This window comes from Amphiura filiformis, chromosome 7 (assembly GCF_039555335.1).
Source record: "Amphiura filiformis chromosome 7, Afil_fr2py, whole genome shotgun sequence".
NCBI lineage: Eukaryota > Metazoa > Echinodermata > Ophiuroidea > Amphilepidida > Amphiuridae > Amphiura > Amphiura filiformis.
In genome coordinates, this window is record NC_092634.1 from 65,553,550 (window position 1) to 65,573,515 (window position 19,966).

General features: G+C 38.6%; 1 protein-coding gene across 1 annotated transcript in view; it reads right to left on the reverse strand.

Annotated features, from left to right (window-relative positions):
* Positions 1–384: 384 nt before the first annotated feature.
* LOC140157484 (ATP-binding cassette sub-family F member 3-like) overlaps positions 385–19,966 on the reverse strand; it is a 30,084-nt gene continuing 10,502 nt past the window's right edge. Inside the window, exons 10-19 of the mRNA XM_072180689.1 lie at positions 19,442–19,501; positions 14,687–14,822; positions 13,734–13,934; positions 10,848–10,924; positions 9,372–9,416; positions 6,831–6,963; positions 6,276–6,456; positions 5,072–5,204; positions 3,661–3,748; positions 385–2,437 (exon numbers count right to left, since the gene is read on the reverse strand). Coding sequence (XP_072036790.1) covers positions 2,285–2,437; positions 3,661–3,748; positions 5,072–5,204; positions 6,276–6,456; positions 6,831–6,963; positions 9,372–9,416; positions 10,848–10,924; positions 13,734–13,934; positions 14,687–14,822; positions 19,442–19,501 — 1,207 coding nt within the window. The 3' untranslated portion in view covers positions 385–2,284. The remainder of the gene's footprint in view (positions 2,438–3,660; positions 3,749–5,071; positions 5,205–6,275; positions 6,457–6,830; positions 6,964–9,371; positions 9,417–10,847; positions 10,925–13,733; positions 13,935–14,686; positions 14,823–19,441; positions 19,502–19,966) is intronic.

Here is a 19,966-nt window from a genome sequence, read left to right on the forward strand (position 1 = left end):
GCATCGCGTTTATTAATGAGGCTATGAATATAATACAAATTTTATGACAAATTATTAAAATGTGACATTTGTCACTTTTTTGATATATAACAGCCCTCGAAGTAAATTTTTATAAATATAATGATATATTCTTAAAGTGTATGCAGCTAGGAGGAAAAGCCGACGATCAATTGAAAATTTTGACCTTTCATATTGAAGATATGGATTTTTCCCCCAAAAGATCTAATTTTTTTGGTGTTTTGGGGAAAAAATCCATATCTTCAATACAAAAGGTCAAAATTTTCATCCCACGCACATACACTTTAAGTATAAATCATCAGATTTATAAAGTTTACTTCAAGTACTGTTAAATATCAAAATATCAATTTTTAATCATTTGCCATAAAATGTGTATTACATTGCATAATTTCAAAAAATCAAAATTATTTGATATCAGAAGGACATTCGTTGTATTCAGAATGCAATGAGATATGTCTGATGTGCGCTAATGTCCCACAATAAATACTGTCCAAACGCTCATACCCCATCCCTTAATTAGAGGTCCTTTTTATAATAATAATTCCCATTAAAACATCGCTAGTACCGTCTGGCAGTGCTGCGGTGCTCCACAAACAATATGGAATTTCTACAAATACTAGAACACTGCGAACACTGTAGATGACAATGGTCGCACACATGGATGGTAAAATTGATGATCGTATGTGTGAAAACATTTATGGAATTTTGACAGCATTTATAGAACAGTTTGGTTTAAAAAATGGTGGGGCATTTATTAGATGAGGGCTTTAATCAGATGGAGTATGGAATTCTCGCTTCATGTAGAAAATGCAAAAAAATTAAAAAACTAAAAATTACAGAACCCATCACAGTCAATGTCACCATACACTTGAATGTAAAACACCCTTTCTATATTTCACCAATAAATATTCCATAACATTTTCCCCATCTTTTTACAGACATATAAACCAGGTATATCATTCAATAGATTGAAAAAAATAAAAAATAAAGCAAGATCCAAGTTTACCACTTACTCAAAACCAACAAGAAAAACCCATAGGTTGTCTTACGAGGTTGGACATGCAATGCGGTATGGTATGCAGTTTTTGTTTTTTCTGAATGATTTTTAAATTATTTTATGACTTCTTGTTGTAACTACATGATTTTATGAACAAACACGGTTGACTAGTGACAAACCAAACCTTCTTTGTTTTTGGCCCAATGGGCTGGAGTCACCCATTTGAAATTCACATTCCTTGTGTGGAAGATTAAAGTCATGTCTGCCATAGGGAAGGGCTCAATCACTAAACATATGTGGAAACTATGAGTTTGAACGTGTACACACATTTTGCTGCAACAAAGTTACTCAGTATCTCTGACAAGTGAACCATCACACTCCTATGCTTTATTCAGCCCTTAATAAGCGAGACTCATAACATCATGGATTAATAAGGCACCTTGTCCTATCTGTGCGGGCCAATTAAAACAAGAGCTACTCCGGGGTTTACCCGATTAATCTCGGGATTCTTTTTCATCTGAAAATCAGTTGTAAACCATTGAAAACCGGTGTATTCTGTATAATGCAATGCAATGCAATACAATGCGGTTTTCCGTTTGATGTTGCTTCTGAGATTTTTACAGTGTATCGGTGCTCACTCGCTCGCAGATTTTCTGCGATTAAATCTATCTTCAGTTAGGAAAACATGCCTAAAGAATGACATAATACGCAGCACTTATGCTAAGTGCGCTTTGCATGATGTACGACTAGTGTTTGCCTTTGCTAATTTACACAAGTGTAAGTTGAGACTTCATTGACGAAACAAATTGACCAATTATGAGTTGAACCGAGTGTATTATGTGTCACTCTGCTCTATATGGCAAGCATGCAGTCTGTTCTGATAAAAAAATGTTATCACCGCATTTTGCTCCTCCGTAAGGAAAGTTCAATGATGTAAAACATTCTTTTGTTTAATTACATGTATTTGGGCCTCAAATTGAAATTCACGTTTTGAAGGGCACTCATTTTCAAGGCTATTGGACAATTCCAGTTGAAATTTACACATTCACCATGTATGAAAACATGACCTTAATCTCCAACAGGGGGAGTGTAGATTTCAAATGGAGTCACCCATTCAGGTAACCCCATTTGAAATTCACACTCCCTGTGGAAGATTAGGTCATGTCTTCCATGCATGGCAGGTGTATGGATTTCAACTGGAATAGCACATTTTTATCAGAACAGTCTGTAGCCTCAACTTGACCCTCCCCCTGCCTCTGAAGGTGACATTCACATCTGATTAGCAAACTCTTCCTCGACCATCTTCTTGTACTCATCCAGGCCTCCCTCCATAGACTTGACTGTGTTGTTATTACATACCCATAACTCTTTGCAGATCATGCGTATAAGAGACTCGTCGTGAGATACTAATATTACACCTCCCTGCAAGAACAAGAAAAAAAATATATTTATTATTAAAATTATAGATACAAGCAGGGTTCGAATTCGACTGTATCGCATAGCAGTTTGCTCCACATTTTGAAGTAACTGCTACCCAATTTTGCATTTGTAGAGCACTTTTTATAGTGCTTTAGTATGGAAGTATCCTGATCATAATGAATTAGCCAAAAACTGCTACGCACAATTTTTAAATGAATTCAAACCCTGGATACAAGTGATTTTTTTAATAGCAAGATATACTTTTCGAGGTAGGTATGCAGAGGTGACACCGACATCTGTTTCTACCGAGAACATTTTGTCATCTGCATCACATACTGTCATACCTCAAAAGGCTGCCTTGTGTGCTTTTTATTGTCATCTAATTGTGATGGGATACACTCTAAAATTCATAAATTAATTTTGAGGTAATATCACAATATTTATTACAATCTAATGTTCATTCATAAAAGAAAGAAGCATCCTGAAATATGAAATAACAATACAAAATGCAACATTAATAAACACCAGTGGGAATTCCAATTGAATGAACGCAGTTTTCAACAGCTGTATTCGATCCAACAGCGATCGTATTTCACGTATTTCAAACTACAACGGGAACGCACGACCTTGGATACAATACTAACAAATCACGAGTGCATTGGCATGGCTGGATTCACTTCCGCGTTACCCATGCAAAGTCGCACACGCAGTGTACGCAAAAAATCGTCACGCTATGTCAGGCTGTGTTCATTCAATTGGAATTTCCACTGGGGAAATCACACAAGGCAGCCTTTTGAGATACGGCACTATGTGATGCAGACGACACTCAGGTTGATCCATTATCCACCTCATTTTTTTACATTTCATGTTCAAGGTCCTATGAAAGGCACCTTTTTTTCCCAGATTTCATATGTGTTTGATGTCTAGCATCTCTATAGTCCCTTCGATAAATGTGTTATTCCATTTGAAATCTGTCACAACCCTGTGGAAGATTTAAGGAAAGTCTCACCAAGGGAATATGTTTCTCAAATGGAACTGGCTAGGGTTAATTATTTTGAAATCCATATATGGCTTTACCTAGATATATTCTACAACAGGAGTGAGTATTTCAAATTGAAGTTACCCAACTGTCTATTCTATTTGAAACCCATACTCCCTCTGTGGACAACTTAAGCTAATACTTCCACAGGGGGAGTGTGGATTTTTAAATGGAATAAAGCACTCACCTTGAAATTATTGATGGCCTTTCCTAGAGCTTCTACTGTAGCGATGTCTAAATGATTGGTAGGTTCATCAAGGATGAAGAAATTGGGACTGAAGCAAATACAGGAAATGAACATAGTAAGTACTAGACTGAACCCCTTGTCATCTACAACCAAAGATCTTTTAGTAAAGCTAGATGAGAATTAGTGTACATGTTCACGTAACCTCCTTCAACTCATTTGCATAGAATTGGATACCAGGATCGTATTCTGATTTGTTGAACTTCGAATTAGCATACTTTTGGATACCTCCATATTTGGGTTTACCTAATTAATTATTAATGACGATTACGTTGTTTACATCATGATGTCATCAGAGCTTGTCACTCGAAACACGAAAAACATTTGCACTTTTCTTTCCATTAACGTTATATCGTGAAATACCACATAGCGGAGGTGTTAGTTTTTTATTTAAGGAAAATATTCCTGGTGATGACCCCATGTTGACAATGGCTAAATATGCTGTATAAGTTCTGGAAAGGGTCCGGCGACGGTCCGCCATTTTTTTCTTCAGATTTTGAGGTCATTTAGTAGACTTGCTTACCAGTCGTTTTCATTATCCTAACTACAGTTTGCACATTAAAAAGTGAACTTCGACGCACGTGATGCGAAAAATTCTTGCCGCACCTTTTTTTATTCATTTTTCAGCCGGGACGGTTACGTTTGCGGCCACGCATCGGTATAGGGATGACCGGTTCTTGTGTATATTAGAATTCTGTGTCTACAACTGCGCATGTCATTTTGTGTCAGTTAGTGTTTGTATTGTGTTGGATTTGTGAAAATATCCTCGCATGACTTTGGTCGTGCACCCCGTCGCGGTCAGTGTCCTACCATGCTGTAGTGACAGGATCACACGGTGCTGTTCTAAAATGTGTGTTCATAAACAACCATTGATATGAGGCAAGCATCCTAAATTCAATTCCAGTTTCTGCATTATAGTACAATTAGTGGAGCCTGCAATTAATTGGAGAATAAAAGTATTGTTTTGACGACCCAGCAGTGTATTTATTGCCTGATATAACACATAACAATAATGGTATCTACCATGTTATATCAGGCGATAAATACACAGCTGGATAACAAAACAACAATTTTTTTAAAAACATTTTTATCAAGTTCACTACCATGCATGCAGTTGGCGAATCCACCGAGTCCTCATTCATGGGCGCGATCGCAACATACCGCGCAACTGTGCATGATAACTGCTGCGTACCATCATACGTAGTACGCGCATCTCATTCGGATAGCAATAAAGCATGATATCGATGCATGCAACTCAATGCGTTATGCAGGGCTATACCTTCAATTGTCTGCAAAATGCGCTGATAACCTTAATATAAACAAAATAGAAAAGATCAAATTTTAACGCACTTACTTTGCAGCACACATTAGTGCAAAGGCCACTCTGCTTTTCTGTCCTCCCGAGAGACTTGATACAGGTCTAGTAGCTAACTCCCCGCTCACCCCATAGGCACCTAATAGATGACGGTATTCTTCTATTGGTTTGCCTGTGACCAAGTCCAAATAAAAACTTGTTAGTAAGTTGGTACTACAATTTCATCAAGGTAAAAAGTAACTGCTACTTATTAGAATGTGTTATTCAAGTTGAAATTCATACACCCCTATGGTAGACATGACCTTAATCTTCCACACAGAGGGGTGTAGATTTCAAATGGAGTAACACATTCAGATATCCCCATTTGAAATTCACACTCCCTGTGTGGAAGATTAATGGCTTATGTCTATGTCTTCCATGCCATGGGGGGTATGGATTTCAACTTGAATACCAATGAAGATATGGTGATGATTTATATTAATCAGACTTGAGCACCAATGGTGCAGTAGCTCAGCAACAGGTTCACAAACTATACAACTTTGTAATGACCTGACAGCTGACTACCTAATATAACCTCAAAAATCATATTAAGAAAACTATATCCAAAGGTGTCATGTCTGTGGTATTGTTTGAGAATATGTTCATACATTACATCTATTCCTACACAAAAGTAACAACGGCTCCATTCAACTCTGTCATAATCATACTGAAATGATATTTTGACTACAATACCTACCGTATTGTTTGTAATAAACGCCCCGGGGGCGTTGCATTTTTCCAAAAGGGGGGCGTTTATTAGAAGTGAATTGTCAGTGAAAAAAGCTTTAAAATCGTGTTCAATTTCCCGATGGTGCTCCTATTAAAAGGAGGGATTTACACTATACATGATGGCGGCGCCCACGGAAAATGATATTTTCGTGGGAAATACAACAAAATTACACCTGTAAGTGCATGAATTAGTGAAATTCTACCATAATTAGGCAATGAAATGGATGGGAGTTGAGTCATAATAGGTTTTGTCCATTCAATTTAGCGATCGTGACTGATGACTGATGCAAGTTTTAAGCTAATATGTCATGGAAATGTTCGCATTTTTGTCAATTTTTCACAGAAAAATTGGAGGGGCGTTTATTAGAGGGGGAGCGTTTATTACAAACAATACGGTATTTGTGCATAATAACATATACTATACTGAAATATCACTGTTCATGCTATCAGAACAAACTAGAGAAGCGCCCCCTACCTGGAAACCTTGTTTTCATGACTTCAATGGACGTATGTTCCATTTCTAATTGATCAACGTGATGCTGACTAAAGTAGCCTATACGTAGATTACGGTGACAATGTCGTATGCCGTTCACAGGTTCTAGACCGCCTAGCAATATCTTCAATAGTGTGGTTTTACCTGAACCATTTTCACCGACCTAAAAGCAAACGATGAAAGAAAATTATGATGAGGGTTTTTCTGCCTCAAAAATATTTTTGGTTGGGTGACACAAAATGAAAACATAACCAAATAATGCAAGTGGACAGCTTCTGATTGGATGAGGGGTCTATACACTTCCCACAATGCATTTCTTCCATTTCTATTTTCTGTGCTATCTAGTGCAACATGGGTCGACAGTGACGAAGTACCTCAACGAAACAGAGGACATCCAGATCTTACAAAATATGTTTATTTCTTTTTACTATATCAACCCATGTTTAGCCTAGCTGATGTTACACTACAGAAAATGATAAAGTAAGCAAAATGACAAGCATAATATAAGCAAGTATTAAAAGAAACGTGATGACTTACTATACATATCCTTGATTCTAGCGTCGCTGATATGTCGAGTTTCTTGAAGATAGGACTACTGACATCATAATGGAAGTCAACCTCATCTAACTGTATGATTGGCGGAGACAGTTTCTGTATTTCTGATGGAAATCTATGGATAGGACAAAAAAATAAATAGTCACCAATGCTGCTCCATCTATGGTCTATTGGAGCTATATCCTGAAAATGGATTGTCAATGTGCTGTTCTATATTTATTTATTTATTTATAACATTTGGCACAAGGCCATGCAGATCCAATATTGATTACACAATAAATTGAAGGATTGCCCTTACATTAAAATCAGAAACATTACTAGAAAATACATATAATCAATACAGAATAAAATAAAACAAAACATAAATTATGTGAACTGGTTAGAGGAGGTGGGGTCCACAACTTATAAGTTCCTCCTAAATACTTTTAAAATAAATCAAAAAAAAATTGACGAAATGCAAGTGTAAAAAGATTATTTTACACATTTTATGGAACAAATTATAGTGTCACATGTCATTGCGTTCAGTCACAATGGTTCATTATGTAAAAGAAAAGACTGTTTTAAACAGTGTTAAAAGTTGCATTGAGTCCATAGGGGTCAACTCTCAAACAATACAGCAGGTCAAGCCTATTCATGTGTTTGTTAAAGAAACCCTGACTGCTATGGACTTAGGTGCAACTTTTAAAACAGTCTCTTTTCGTACACAATTAACCATTGTGACTGAACCCAATGATGTGTGATGCTATAAATTGGTCAACTCAGGTAAACCAAATAGGGCTATACCACAGAATTAAAACCAGAGAACCAGGACTCGACCGCCATCTTGATACAGGCATGGAGCAAAAATTGGGGTATTCGGTTTCCCTCGGAATGCGCCGAGGCATTCGTTGTCATGCAAGCGACATGGATAATGGGCGCATTTGAGAGACGCACTTGATGCGACCAGCACCTTGAAAAGCGACAACGCTTCAGATGAGACGCAGAATTGTTTTCGTTTGTCTCGGCGCACCGTCGGTAAGGACCCGAATACCCCCAATTTTCTCCCCATAGCTGACGGCGCGATTGTACGTGGCGGTATAGGGAGTCCCGGTTCTCCTTCTCTAATTCTGTGGGCTATACAAATCTTTTCATATTTTCACATTTCGTAAGGTATTTTTCGACTTGTTTTTAAAAGTATAGGGGGAAACTTAAAAGTTGTGTACAGCCATATATCCAATGGAAGACATGACCTTAATCTCCCACACAGTGGGTGTAGATTTCAAATAGAGACACCCATTCAGGTAAGTTCATTTGAAATTCACACTCCTGTGTGAGAGATTAATCATGTCTTCCATAGGGGGTGTATGGATTTCAACTGGAATAGCCAATTCCTTCACAATGCTGTTCAATATGAACAAGACAAACAACAATAACTATAATAGGATTCTATTTTGAACTATTTTTGTATTCCTGATAGTGTGTACATGTATGCTGTTTGTACTTAAGTTGTTGTTGTTTGTAAAGTGCATCAAGGTCGGCGATATAATGGGCTATTCCAGTTGAAATCCATACACCCTTTATGGAAGACATGACCTTAATCTCCTACACAGGGAGTGCAAATTTCAAATGGGCTCATCTGAATTGGCGACTCCATTTGACATCTACACCCCCTGTGTGGGAGGTTAAGGTTATGCCTTCCATAGGGGGTGTATGGATTTCAACTGGAATTGCCCAATTGGAATAGTGTCTGTTACAACAGTTTAATGTCAGTCTATTTATTTATTTGATTCATTTATTAGACTTCATCACTGGTACATATAAAATTATTGCACATCAAAATATTGAAAAATATAAATATAGAAGTTTTTTTTTAAAAACATGTTAAAAGACCAGCAAATAGGCCTGGATAAACAGGTGCAAATTCACCTCTAGAGAACCATCCCACCTAGGAAAGACCTAAATAATTTGAAAAAAAGAGAATGGAATGCTAGGGCAAGACCTTAAATGGGCCTACAATTTGGGCATCGCAAACTAGAAAACCAGGTATCAGATGGAACACATTTGGACTAAAATTGAGACTTAAAAAAATCCAGAGCTTGATATTTGAAAGGAGAAATGGAATTGGATAATTTGGTTTCCAAAGGCAGGGAACAATGCAGTTGAAGTATGATTATTTGTGGGACACAGTCTTACACCTCTGAAAAGATAACATAAGAGGACCTGCAGAGAGCCTAGTGGTGGGATGGTTCTGTTGGTTATTACTTTTAAAAACAACATATTTATCTACATCTAAATCATATTGCCCCAACTTGCATGTATGAAAAAAGCTAAGATCACCAAGTTCCCTTCTGGATGATAGTGGAAGAAGATCAAGACTGGTTAACCGCTCTTTATAGTCCATGTCAGGATAGTGCATAATGAATTTGGTAGCTCGTCTTTGGACACCTTCAATAAGCTGGACATTTTGTTTTGAAGTCCCACTCCAAAGACAGCTACCATACTTTAACTGGTGCATTAAAACCAACTGTATGCATAATCACTTACTTTAATACAACATCTGGTTCTTTCTCTACAGGTTTTAATTCAGGTCTGGAAAAGAAACAAACAAAATAAAGCTCATAATTTAAATAATTTGATACAAAATATGTGAAATAAGTAAAAAAACCTCGAAAGATTAGCCCTCACAGTGAAACTCGGTATGAAACTCACTGCGTATGCATGCATTCCACATGATGCGATGATGCAATCAGCCGAAGTCAAATATACCCAGGGAATTGCTGGCTGGGCCAGCTAAACCCTCATGGCTAGGGACAGGCATAAAAATTTCAAATTAATTCTATTAACATGAATTGTTGTTTATTGGAAGAGAGAACTTCTCAGAAACAATTTGACACCAAAACCAATCTTCTACTGTATTGCTAAGTGAAGTTATGACGAAATTACTGTCGGAACATTGGGCCATTTTCTCTGATAAGACTTACCATAGGAGTGCATGGGGGACTTGATAATTTTGTGCCCCCCTGTCAATTTTTTGTTTTCACTGTAATTTAATCTAATTTTTGTTGAATATTATGTATGTTATCATTTTCAACACATCTGTGAAATTTTGTTTGAAAATTCAAATTTTAAGGTGGTAAAAAAGTGATTTTTGTGCTAATTTTGGTCAAATTTTGCCATTTTTCGGCCATGTTGGGCCCATTTTAGGCAAAAACAATGATTTTCCCAAGCGATAACAAAAAAGTGCTTTCTCCCAGCAAATAAGGAAACTGGAATTGTTATGTGAAAAGGATGAAAGTTTTTGTCAAACCATGTTTCCCTTTTGTCAGAAGATGAATTTTGGGTCAAAATAGTATTTTTCCCAAAATGCCCCTTTTGACCCCCTTTTTGACCAAAACGGTGATTTTCACCTAGGCATATCTCACAGAAAAAAATATTCAAAAGTGAAGTCAATGTTGCATTCTGCTTCCTAAAGCATTGAATCTGTTGTCAATGCAAACTAGAGCATCTGAAACAGATTAATTTTGGTTTTATTCATCATTTTCTCCAAAAATGGTGTTTTCAGTGGCACAAAATGGCACAGATTTACATAGGGCTTTATTATCAAGTAAAATAAATAGCGCCCTCGCTCAGATTTGCCTGTCCCTATCATGGCTACAGTTCCGTGATCTGTTGGATTAGGGCTAGCTAACATGTTTTCCTAGATTCATGCCTAATTTAAGCCCCATTAAAGCTCACTATATGAAAACCACTGCATGTATTCCACATTATCGTCTGTGTGCCATGCGAGGGGTCCGAGGTTTTAATCCCGGGGTACCAAGTGACTTCTTTGGTCATCTTCTCTCCTTTTTTTGTTTGTTCTTTCCTTCCGATATCATACAATCAATGGGTTGGGTTAGGGTTAGGGAAAGAATAGAGTCAAATACAGACTAGAATTAAGAATTTATAATTAAATGCTATTAACCGCCAAGATGGCGCCCTGACCATGGCACTTAATGATATGAATATCATACATATACTTACAATTTTTCTAGAAACTTGAGTTTACTCTGTACTAAGGATGCTCTCTTTGCATTGTAACGAAACCTATCAATAAAAGTCTGAAATTTAAAAACAAAAAATTTGAAAAGATTTTACACAATTGATACATGAAATACAGCGTCGTTGGGCAGGTAAAACCTCCTGTGTCATTGGCCCCTGAACATGTTTATATAGCAAAACCCCTTATGTAACTGGTTGGCAGTTTTCTTATTAACATGTTCAGGGGCCACAAACACAGAGGAGGTTTTTCCTGCCCAACGACGACATGACTCTCAAAGGCAAAATGGGCTATTCCAGTTGAAGTCCATGCACCCCCTATGGAAGACATGACCTTAATCTTCCATACAGGAAGTGTGAATTTCAAATGGGGTTACTTGAATAGGTGACTCTATTTGAAATTCACACTCCCTGTGTGGATGATTAAAGTCATGTCTTCCATAAGGGTTGTATGGATTTCAACTGGTATATATATAGGCTAATTCTACAAGACAAAACCAGTCGCAAAATCTAAAGATCTTTCATTTAGGCTAAGTAAAATAAATAACATGTATATCGCGCCTGTCCTCACCGATTTTCGGAGTTCAAATAGTTTTGTTATTTTTCTTGTTTGCTCCCTTGTATCTAGAATTGTTGTGACGAAAAGACATGTTAAGAAGTTCTTGTTTATCATTTATAAACACTTTCTTCAAGCTTAAGTTTGTTCGGCTTATATAAGGCAGAAATTATTTGGCTTTTGTTACAGTGCGTGTTAATAAATTCCCAACTCATACTCGCATAAATTAACATAAGCGTGCGCCAGTCACGCATTATGCAAGGCGCAACTAGCGTAAGCATTGCGCCCAACAGCGTGCACACCATTCTATATCAATACACAGTGCTAAGAGTCTTATTTTTTCCGCCATATATAAGCCGCACAAACTTTAAGGGCAGGGCTTTGGGGCAATAACTACAATATTTGGTTCCTCCCTGTTTTTATGATGGTGTATAAATGAAAAGTAAATTTGCAACAAATTAACAAATAATAAGAGTCTTCCTCACCAAATTTGGAAAAAGTTCGGACGATATACATGTTATTTATTTTACTTGCCCTTACTAGTCCCCAGCCAGGATAGTTATTATTTGAAAATAAACAAATTCATAATACATTGAAGGGAAATCTGTCTTCCTGCACTGGAAATCTTGAGTCATATTCCTAGCAAAGGTTGACTCACACAGGGACTGACGGCACCATTATTGTGAATTTGTGATAACCAACAGTGTACTCCTTTCCCTATCCCTCACTTCTCAAAAGCCCTACCTGTGCATGAGCCCTCACGTCCATCTGTGCATCATACTCCCTCTCCCCTATCCCTTACATCTCACAAGCCCTACCTGTGCATGAGCCCTCACGTCCATCTGGGCATCATCCCCTTTCCCTATCCCTCACTTCTCAAAAGCCCTACCTGTGCATGAGCCCTCACGTCCATCTGGGCATCATACTCCCTCTTTCCTATCCCTCACTTCTCACAAGCCCTACCTGTGCATGAGCCCTCACGTCCATCTGTGCATCATACTCCCTCTTCCCTATCCCCCACTTCTCACAAGGCCTACCTGTGCATAAGCCCTCACATCCATCATCATCCCCTTTCCCTATCCCTCACTTCTCACAAGCCCTACCTGTGCATGAGCCCTCACGTCCATCTGTGCATCATACTCCCTCTTCCCTATCCCTCACTTCTCACAAGGCCTACCTGTGCATGAGCCCTCACGTCCATCTGTGCATCATACTCCCTCTTCCCTATCCCCCACTTCTCACAAGGCCTACCTGTGCATAAGCCCTCACATCCATCATCATCCCCTTTCCCTATCACTCACTTCTCTCAAGCCCTACCTGTGCATGAGCCCTCACATCCATCATACTCCCTCTTCCCTATCCCTTACTTCTCACAAGGCCTACCTGTGCATGAGCCCTCGCGTCCATCTGTGCATCATACTCCCTCTCCCCTATCCCTTACTTCTCACAAGCCCTACCTGTGCATGAGCCCTCACGTCCATCTGGGCATCATACTCCCTCTTTCCTATCCCTCACTTCTCACAAGCCCTACCTGTGCATGAGCTCTCACGTCCATCTGTGCATCATACTCCCTCTCCCCTATCCCTCACTTCTCACAAGGCCTACCTGTGCATGAGCCCTCACATCCATCATCATCCCCTTTCCCTATCACTCACTTCTCACAAGCCCTACCTGTGCATGAGCCCTCACGCCCATCTGGGCATCATCCCTTTCCCTATCCCTCACTTCTCACAAGCCCTACCTGTGCATGAGCCCTCACGTCCATCTGTGCATCATACTCCCTCTTCCCTATCCCTCACTTCTCACAAGCCCTACCTGTGCATGAGCCCTCACATCCATCTGGGCATCATCCCCTTTCCCTATCCCTCACTTCTCACAAGCCCTACCTGTGCATGAGCCCTCACATCCATCTGTGCATCATACTCCCTCTCCCCTATCCCTTACTTCTCACAAGGCCTACCTGTGCATGAGCCCTCACGTCCATCTGTGCATCATACTCCCTCTCCCCTATCCCTCACTTCTCACAAGGCCTACCTGTGCATGAGCCCTCACGTCCATCTGTGCATCATACTCCCTCTCCCCTATCCCTTACTTCTCACAAGCCCTACCTGTGCATGAGCCCTCACATCCATCTGTGCATCATCCCCTTTCCCTATCCCTCACTTCTCACAAGGCCTACCTGTGCATGAGCCCTCACGTCCATCTGGGCATCATCCCTTTCCCTATCCCTCACTTCTCACAAGGCCTACCTGTGCATGAGCCCTCACGTCCATCATACTCCCTCTCCCCTATCCCTCACTTCTCACAAGGCCTACCTGTGCATGAGCCCTCACGTCCATCTGTGCATCATACTCCCTCTGTTGATTCTTATGTTTCTCTTCTTTCGTCTTGAAGAATTGTGCGTAGTTACCCTTGTAGAATGTGAGTTCCTTTGAGTGAAGGTGAATGGTGTCTGTGCACACCGAATCTAAGAAGTTCTTGTCGTGAGATACGACTAGAATGGTCGTAGGCCAAGACTGAAAATAAAAAAATATGCAAATAGAATAGGAAGTGCCATTTAGCTAGAAATTCTACATTCTAAAATTTATTATTATTTAATATCATTCAACGCCATAACTTCTTTAGGGATTCAATCATGTTTCACCGTTGTTCATCACCGATTAACAATGATGCGTCCGCGTCTTCTGAGTGGTTTACTTCGCGAGGGCAGCTTTAGCTGTAAACCACACAGACGCGCCGGACGCGGTTGTTAATCAGTGATGAACAACGGTGAAACATGATTGAATCCCTTTCAACAACGAAACAAGCTAAAGATGTCTAATTCACATGATTTTTTCATTCGGAATGTCCATATTTGTCATTGCCACTCAACCTTACAAGAAGATCGAGGTATTTCTCTGTTGATATCGGCAATAAAACTAAAGAATAAAGCAGTAATATTTAGCTGCTACCGCCAACATTAAGAGAGTTCATGTTTACGCATTCGTTCCAGGCATGACAAATTTTACGCGCTCATGCGTAACGCATAATACGCGTAACCTTGCTTCGCGTATACGCTACTGGACTGTGGATTCATCACGGATTAACAACGGTTGGCTCCTGTACAAAGGTATAGGAAGAGTTGTTGAATTATGTTTTAACAATGGTGATGCATCAGTAAACATAGATGTTTACCCCACTTGAAAGTCTTCATCCTTGTGTGGATTAAGCTCATGTCTTCCATAGGGGGTGTATGGATTTTGAATTTAAAAGGAACAGCCCAACATACCTGTAGATAATTTTCTAACCATAAAATGGCTTTGATATCCAACATGTTAGTAGGTTCGTCAAGAAGTAGCAAGTCTGGTTTTGTAAATAGCGCCCTCGCTAATGCTATCCTCATCCTCCACCCACCAGAAAATTCTCTGTAACAAAAATTAAGTTACTGATATTGGTTGCACTATTCAAATCCATTTATGCAGTCAAGACTGAAAAGTACAAAATTTTGTTCCAATTAAGTTCATACAAATCTGATGTAATGTAAGCGCTATGTTTCAATGATTAAAGTCAAAATTTGAATAATTGGGAACACTTCTGTTCTACCCTTTATATTACAGAAGTTTTACACAATAAAGTGCATATAACACAATGCATGTAAAGGATTGTTGGGAATTATACAAATAATTGTTTACTCATTCCTCACCTATCAAAACTGACCCTAATTTAAGATATAAACACAAAGTAGTTTTGGTAAGTTAACTTTTGTTCATAGCTTTATTTTGTTGACAAAATCATCACAATTTGGTTCCAGGAATATGGTCATTTTAGTGTTGCTCAGAACAATAAAACACAAAGGAAGTTGAATGCTTTTATTGACTGTATCTCAAAATTAATATTAGCGAGAAACAACTCATAAAACCTGAGCACATCACATATTCAAATACACTTTGTACAGTCAATTTGACTGAATACAGATATAAAGAAAATAATAGTTTTATCAGAGAGGGTGGGGCAGAAATGTTTGCCATGCAGTTCTCGCAAAATCATTGGCTTCATTCATAGTTCTTTTCAATTAGCCTCTTTCGGTATTTATCACTCTTTGTACCTGGCCCATTTAAAATCCACATCCCCCCTGTGGAAGAATCTGGAAATATCTTCCACAGGGGGAGTATGGATTTCAGATGGAATGAACACATTAGCAGCTCAATTTGAATTTCATACACCCTCTGAGAAAATTTCATCCTGAATCTTTTACTGAGGGAGGTGAGTTTCAAATGGAGCTGCTAATGTGTTCATTCCATTTGAAATTCATACTCCCCTGGTGGGAGATATTTCCAAAATCTTCCACAGGGGTAGTATGGGTTATAACTGGAAAAGCCTATTGGATTTGCCTGGCTTTAAACTCTGGTTGCTCTACGAAAAAGGAATAACTATAATCCCTCCGATTATCCCCTGCTGATGCCCTATTATATCAGTTCGGGGGCACTGCTAATTCAAAGACGTCTCTGATATCAAAGACTCTTCAGTGCCGAGTCACCTGACAGTATCATAATTCAAAGACGTCTCATAAATCACATACTCCCTAGTCTCAAAACCCAGCCGCAAACGATATTGTGAACGTGAACTGGCTTAACGGGAATAATTTTGCGAGTAGGCCTAATCAGCATGATCAGGGTTGTAGCTATAGCCCAAGTGCCTGCTAGCTCCTGCTAATTTTACTATCCAATTTATGAATTAAATCGCGGGCTCGGGATACACTCTTTCTAGTGAACGTGATAAATCGGAGAATGCTAAAAAATGTTGCTCTTTTTCATAATTGAGCTTAAATGCTGCAGAATAACTTTGCTCTCGACGACATTTTGCAGACTTTCAATTCTCCGGACACATCAAAACTGTTTATTGGTTATTTTCAGAGCATATATTTTTTTACAGATTTCCAACTAAGCATAATTTTAGTTTTAGGCTTAGGGAAACTGGGGTAATTGTGGCTCCCTTTTGCATTTTTACCATGTAATTCTTTAAGTATGAACTGGAGAAGTAAGATTTCTGCATGAGTGGATAGAGGCAATGGGTACCTATAAGATGTGATAAATATAATTGGAAAATATATTGCAATTTGCATAATAATTAACATGTTTTAGGGGGCCAATTACCCCAAGCGGGTAATTGTGGCCCCTGAACAAAATAAAGAATTTAAAGAGTATTGTGAATCCAGTTCTTCCTGATAACTATTAATAACATGTTTATAATCATTGCGATAATTCTAGGCCATTTGGACTGGTTTATTTACCAGAAAAAGGCATTTTAAGGCATTTTGTAAATTACTTGTTATTATGCTAATTTTTGCTTGCCGAAACTGCGGCCGGATCTGACTGTTCATTATACTTCCTTGTTTTGATTTGAAAACATACTAAATATGTCTTTTTTTTCTCAATAATGACCCCAAATGGCTAATTTGATTAACATATAACAGATTAATGACCAAAATAGCTTTTTAGGGGGTCAGATGCAAGTAATTTGCTTAAGACATGAACAGGGGCCACATTTATCCCAAGCCGGGTATTACATAATATGCAAATTTAGCTCATTAAATAAACAATTTTTTTATAAAATTGTTATATCAATGGGAACTGTTATGATTACCTTTCATGTCAAACACATACAAAATAGTCAGTGATACAACCAATAAGTACCACCCTATGAATAAAAAGTGGACTTGCCACTTTTTTAGAGCCATTTATGATGTCGCTCCGCTAATTAGACCCCCTCATAAAAATTTTAATGCTATTTGAATATTTTTTCACCAAATAGTAACATAAAGACCACTCTTTCATACAATACAAAGTTAAGTCACCTAGACCAATAAAGACACCCTGATAAAGACAAAGGGGCCACAATTACCCCGGGGCCACAATTACCCCAGTCTCCGCCTATATTTAACACTCGTGCTCAATAATTCCTTCAATTCAGCCTAAGTGTAGGCTTTTCTGTTTTGCTTGAGGGGGATGTGCTATAATAGGCCTATAGTCATTATATCTATGAACGATAGGCCTATAATTCCTAACAAATTTCCTGCGGACCTGACTTCTGCATGGGTATGAACCTGCTCAATTAGGCCTATATGGATAAATGCAAGTTAGCATTTTCTTTTTTGACGGAGAAGGGTGCCTGAGGGGGATGTGCTCCCTCAGAAGGATAATTATTTTCAAAAAGTTATGAAAGGCACAATAAAGTCATTTGGTGTAAAAGTTTACACTTATTATTCGTATTATTTTGGGCATAACAGATTTCAACGGACCCGACTTGTGAGGGGAATATTATCCTCAAACTAAAAGCCAATTGGTGCATCATTTTGCATTAGGCCCCTATTATTAACTTATTTTTCCGACCATCATGATTAAGCATAGCCTATAGGCCATATAACCATGTCATGATAATGCATAATATGTATTTTAGAATGGATTTCCAGTGGATGCGAATTCCCGTCACAAATTTCAAGCATGGACATAATTATGATGCGCAATGACTCAGAAAGTAGGCCTACTCTTCCTCGTTTCTTCCTGTTTTCTTCCTTGTTTTCTTTCCACTTTCCCCCCTTTCGTTTGCCTAAAAATCCCCGGATATTGAAATGAGCCTGGGTGGCTGTGGCAAAACAAAATTATTCAACCCAGTTTTGCTAATATTTTGTCCTGATTTTTGTAACATTTTCGTTCCGGTATTATTGGCAGTTATTTTATATATGTTTTCAGTTGTCGGGTTATTTCTTTCAATTTTTGCGAAATCAGCACGCAAAAGTAGACCTTTTTCTTTCCCTCTCTTTTCCGCCCTTCAATTTTTGTAGGGGCACTATACTGCCCCACTGGCTATGCCCAGGCCCGTACGCAGAGTGGGGCCGTGCGATGGGGCAAAAGTCCTCAAAAAATCCTAATTTACGATCGTAGTGACCAAAAAATACGCTTTTTTATGTTTTTAGTCAAAAAGGTCCAAAGTTTGTGAAGAAGGTCCACTTTTTACAAAATCGCTCCCTGGAAAAAAAAAAACAACACTTTTTCAAAATCAGCACCCCATAAAAAAAAAAACGGGCCTGGCTATGCCACTGCTCTATCACTCCCCTTCCTCTCCCTCCTCTCCCTTCTCTCTTCTCTCTCTGTCTCCCTCATTTTTTTTAAGACCCGGGGCTGCAGGCCCCAAAGCCCCACTCCCTGGGCAGTGGGCACGCGCCTGGTTTACCGTAATTTGTTGATCTATTTTGAGCCACCTAATCATAACATAACCCCACCCCTATCAATAAAATACAAGTGACCATATTTCTCCGATTTCATCCCATGCACGGTTGCAAGATTCAGACCACGAGGTTAGGCCTGAACGTTTCGTGAGGGGCCTACCATTTTCAAGTCATTTTTGAATATATTCTTGAAAAGTTGCCGCCACAATGCGTGCCAAAAATCGCTTCCCTCCCCCTTCGTTGACTGGCCAAAAATTCATTGTTCCCTCCTTTTTTTGCCTTGCCAAAATATTCACTCCCCATGACTTGGGATTTTTTTTTTTTTTCAAACGTTGGATATGGCTCGATTTTGCCAATCTAAGTGTTTTCTGGGACCATTTGTCAGAATTTGCACAGATAGATATGATGTTTGCACAGGCAGATATTTGCTAAACATAGGAAAGCATATTCCGATACAGTCACCTTCTTTCCGATATGCTGCATCTAGCCCCAAACTGTAAAAAAAAGACGACGTATGTGATATCACAGACCCCGTATGTGAAATCACTGACCCGTCTTTGATATCAGAGACGTCTTTGAATTAGCAGTGCCCCCGAACTGATATAGCTATCAACATGGTGTGAAATACCATTATTACATTACAATTTTCTATCTTTTGGCTTGTCTACTGTGGTTTATCATTAGGGTGGGCTTGTCCAGCTGAGAGTGAAATTGGCCAAAGGGGGTATTAACTAGTAATTGGTCATGGATAAACATCCTTTTTCATAGAGCAAGAGGACTATACCAAATTTTATATACAATATATTCTTACTATCTTACCTTGTAGCTTTCCTCTGCATTGCTGGTGAAAATCCTAAACCAGCAAGAATCATAGCAGCTCTGAAAAAAAGGCAAAACAAGACATGAATTGATCAAGCTCCTTTTTGTCGCTAAATTTGGTATTTGAAGCTTTTGAAAAGGAAATTTATATATAGTTTTGACATTATTATGAATGATGAACACTTGCTTGAGAAAGTTTCTGTAATCTTATTGGTTCTTAGTGGTGTTATATGACACATTCTTAAACACTTGAGAATGTTGCTGCAATCTGTTTAGTTCTTACCCGTGTGATATGACACAATATCACACGGGTCAGCGCGTATGCATCGACGCGATACGCGCACTCGCTCTTTGAACCAATGGGAGGCGCACTGCAACAACGGGACTGATAGATTTTAAGCCCTAGGTAATTCCTTGTAAAATGTAGAATTTAATTTGATTAAAATATGTAATACTTATGATATTTTTATTATTTTGAATTTAAGTGTTTAAGAATGAGAATAAAGGTATTGTTTTTAGCAGCTG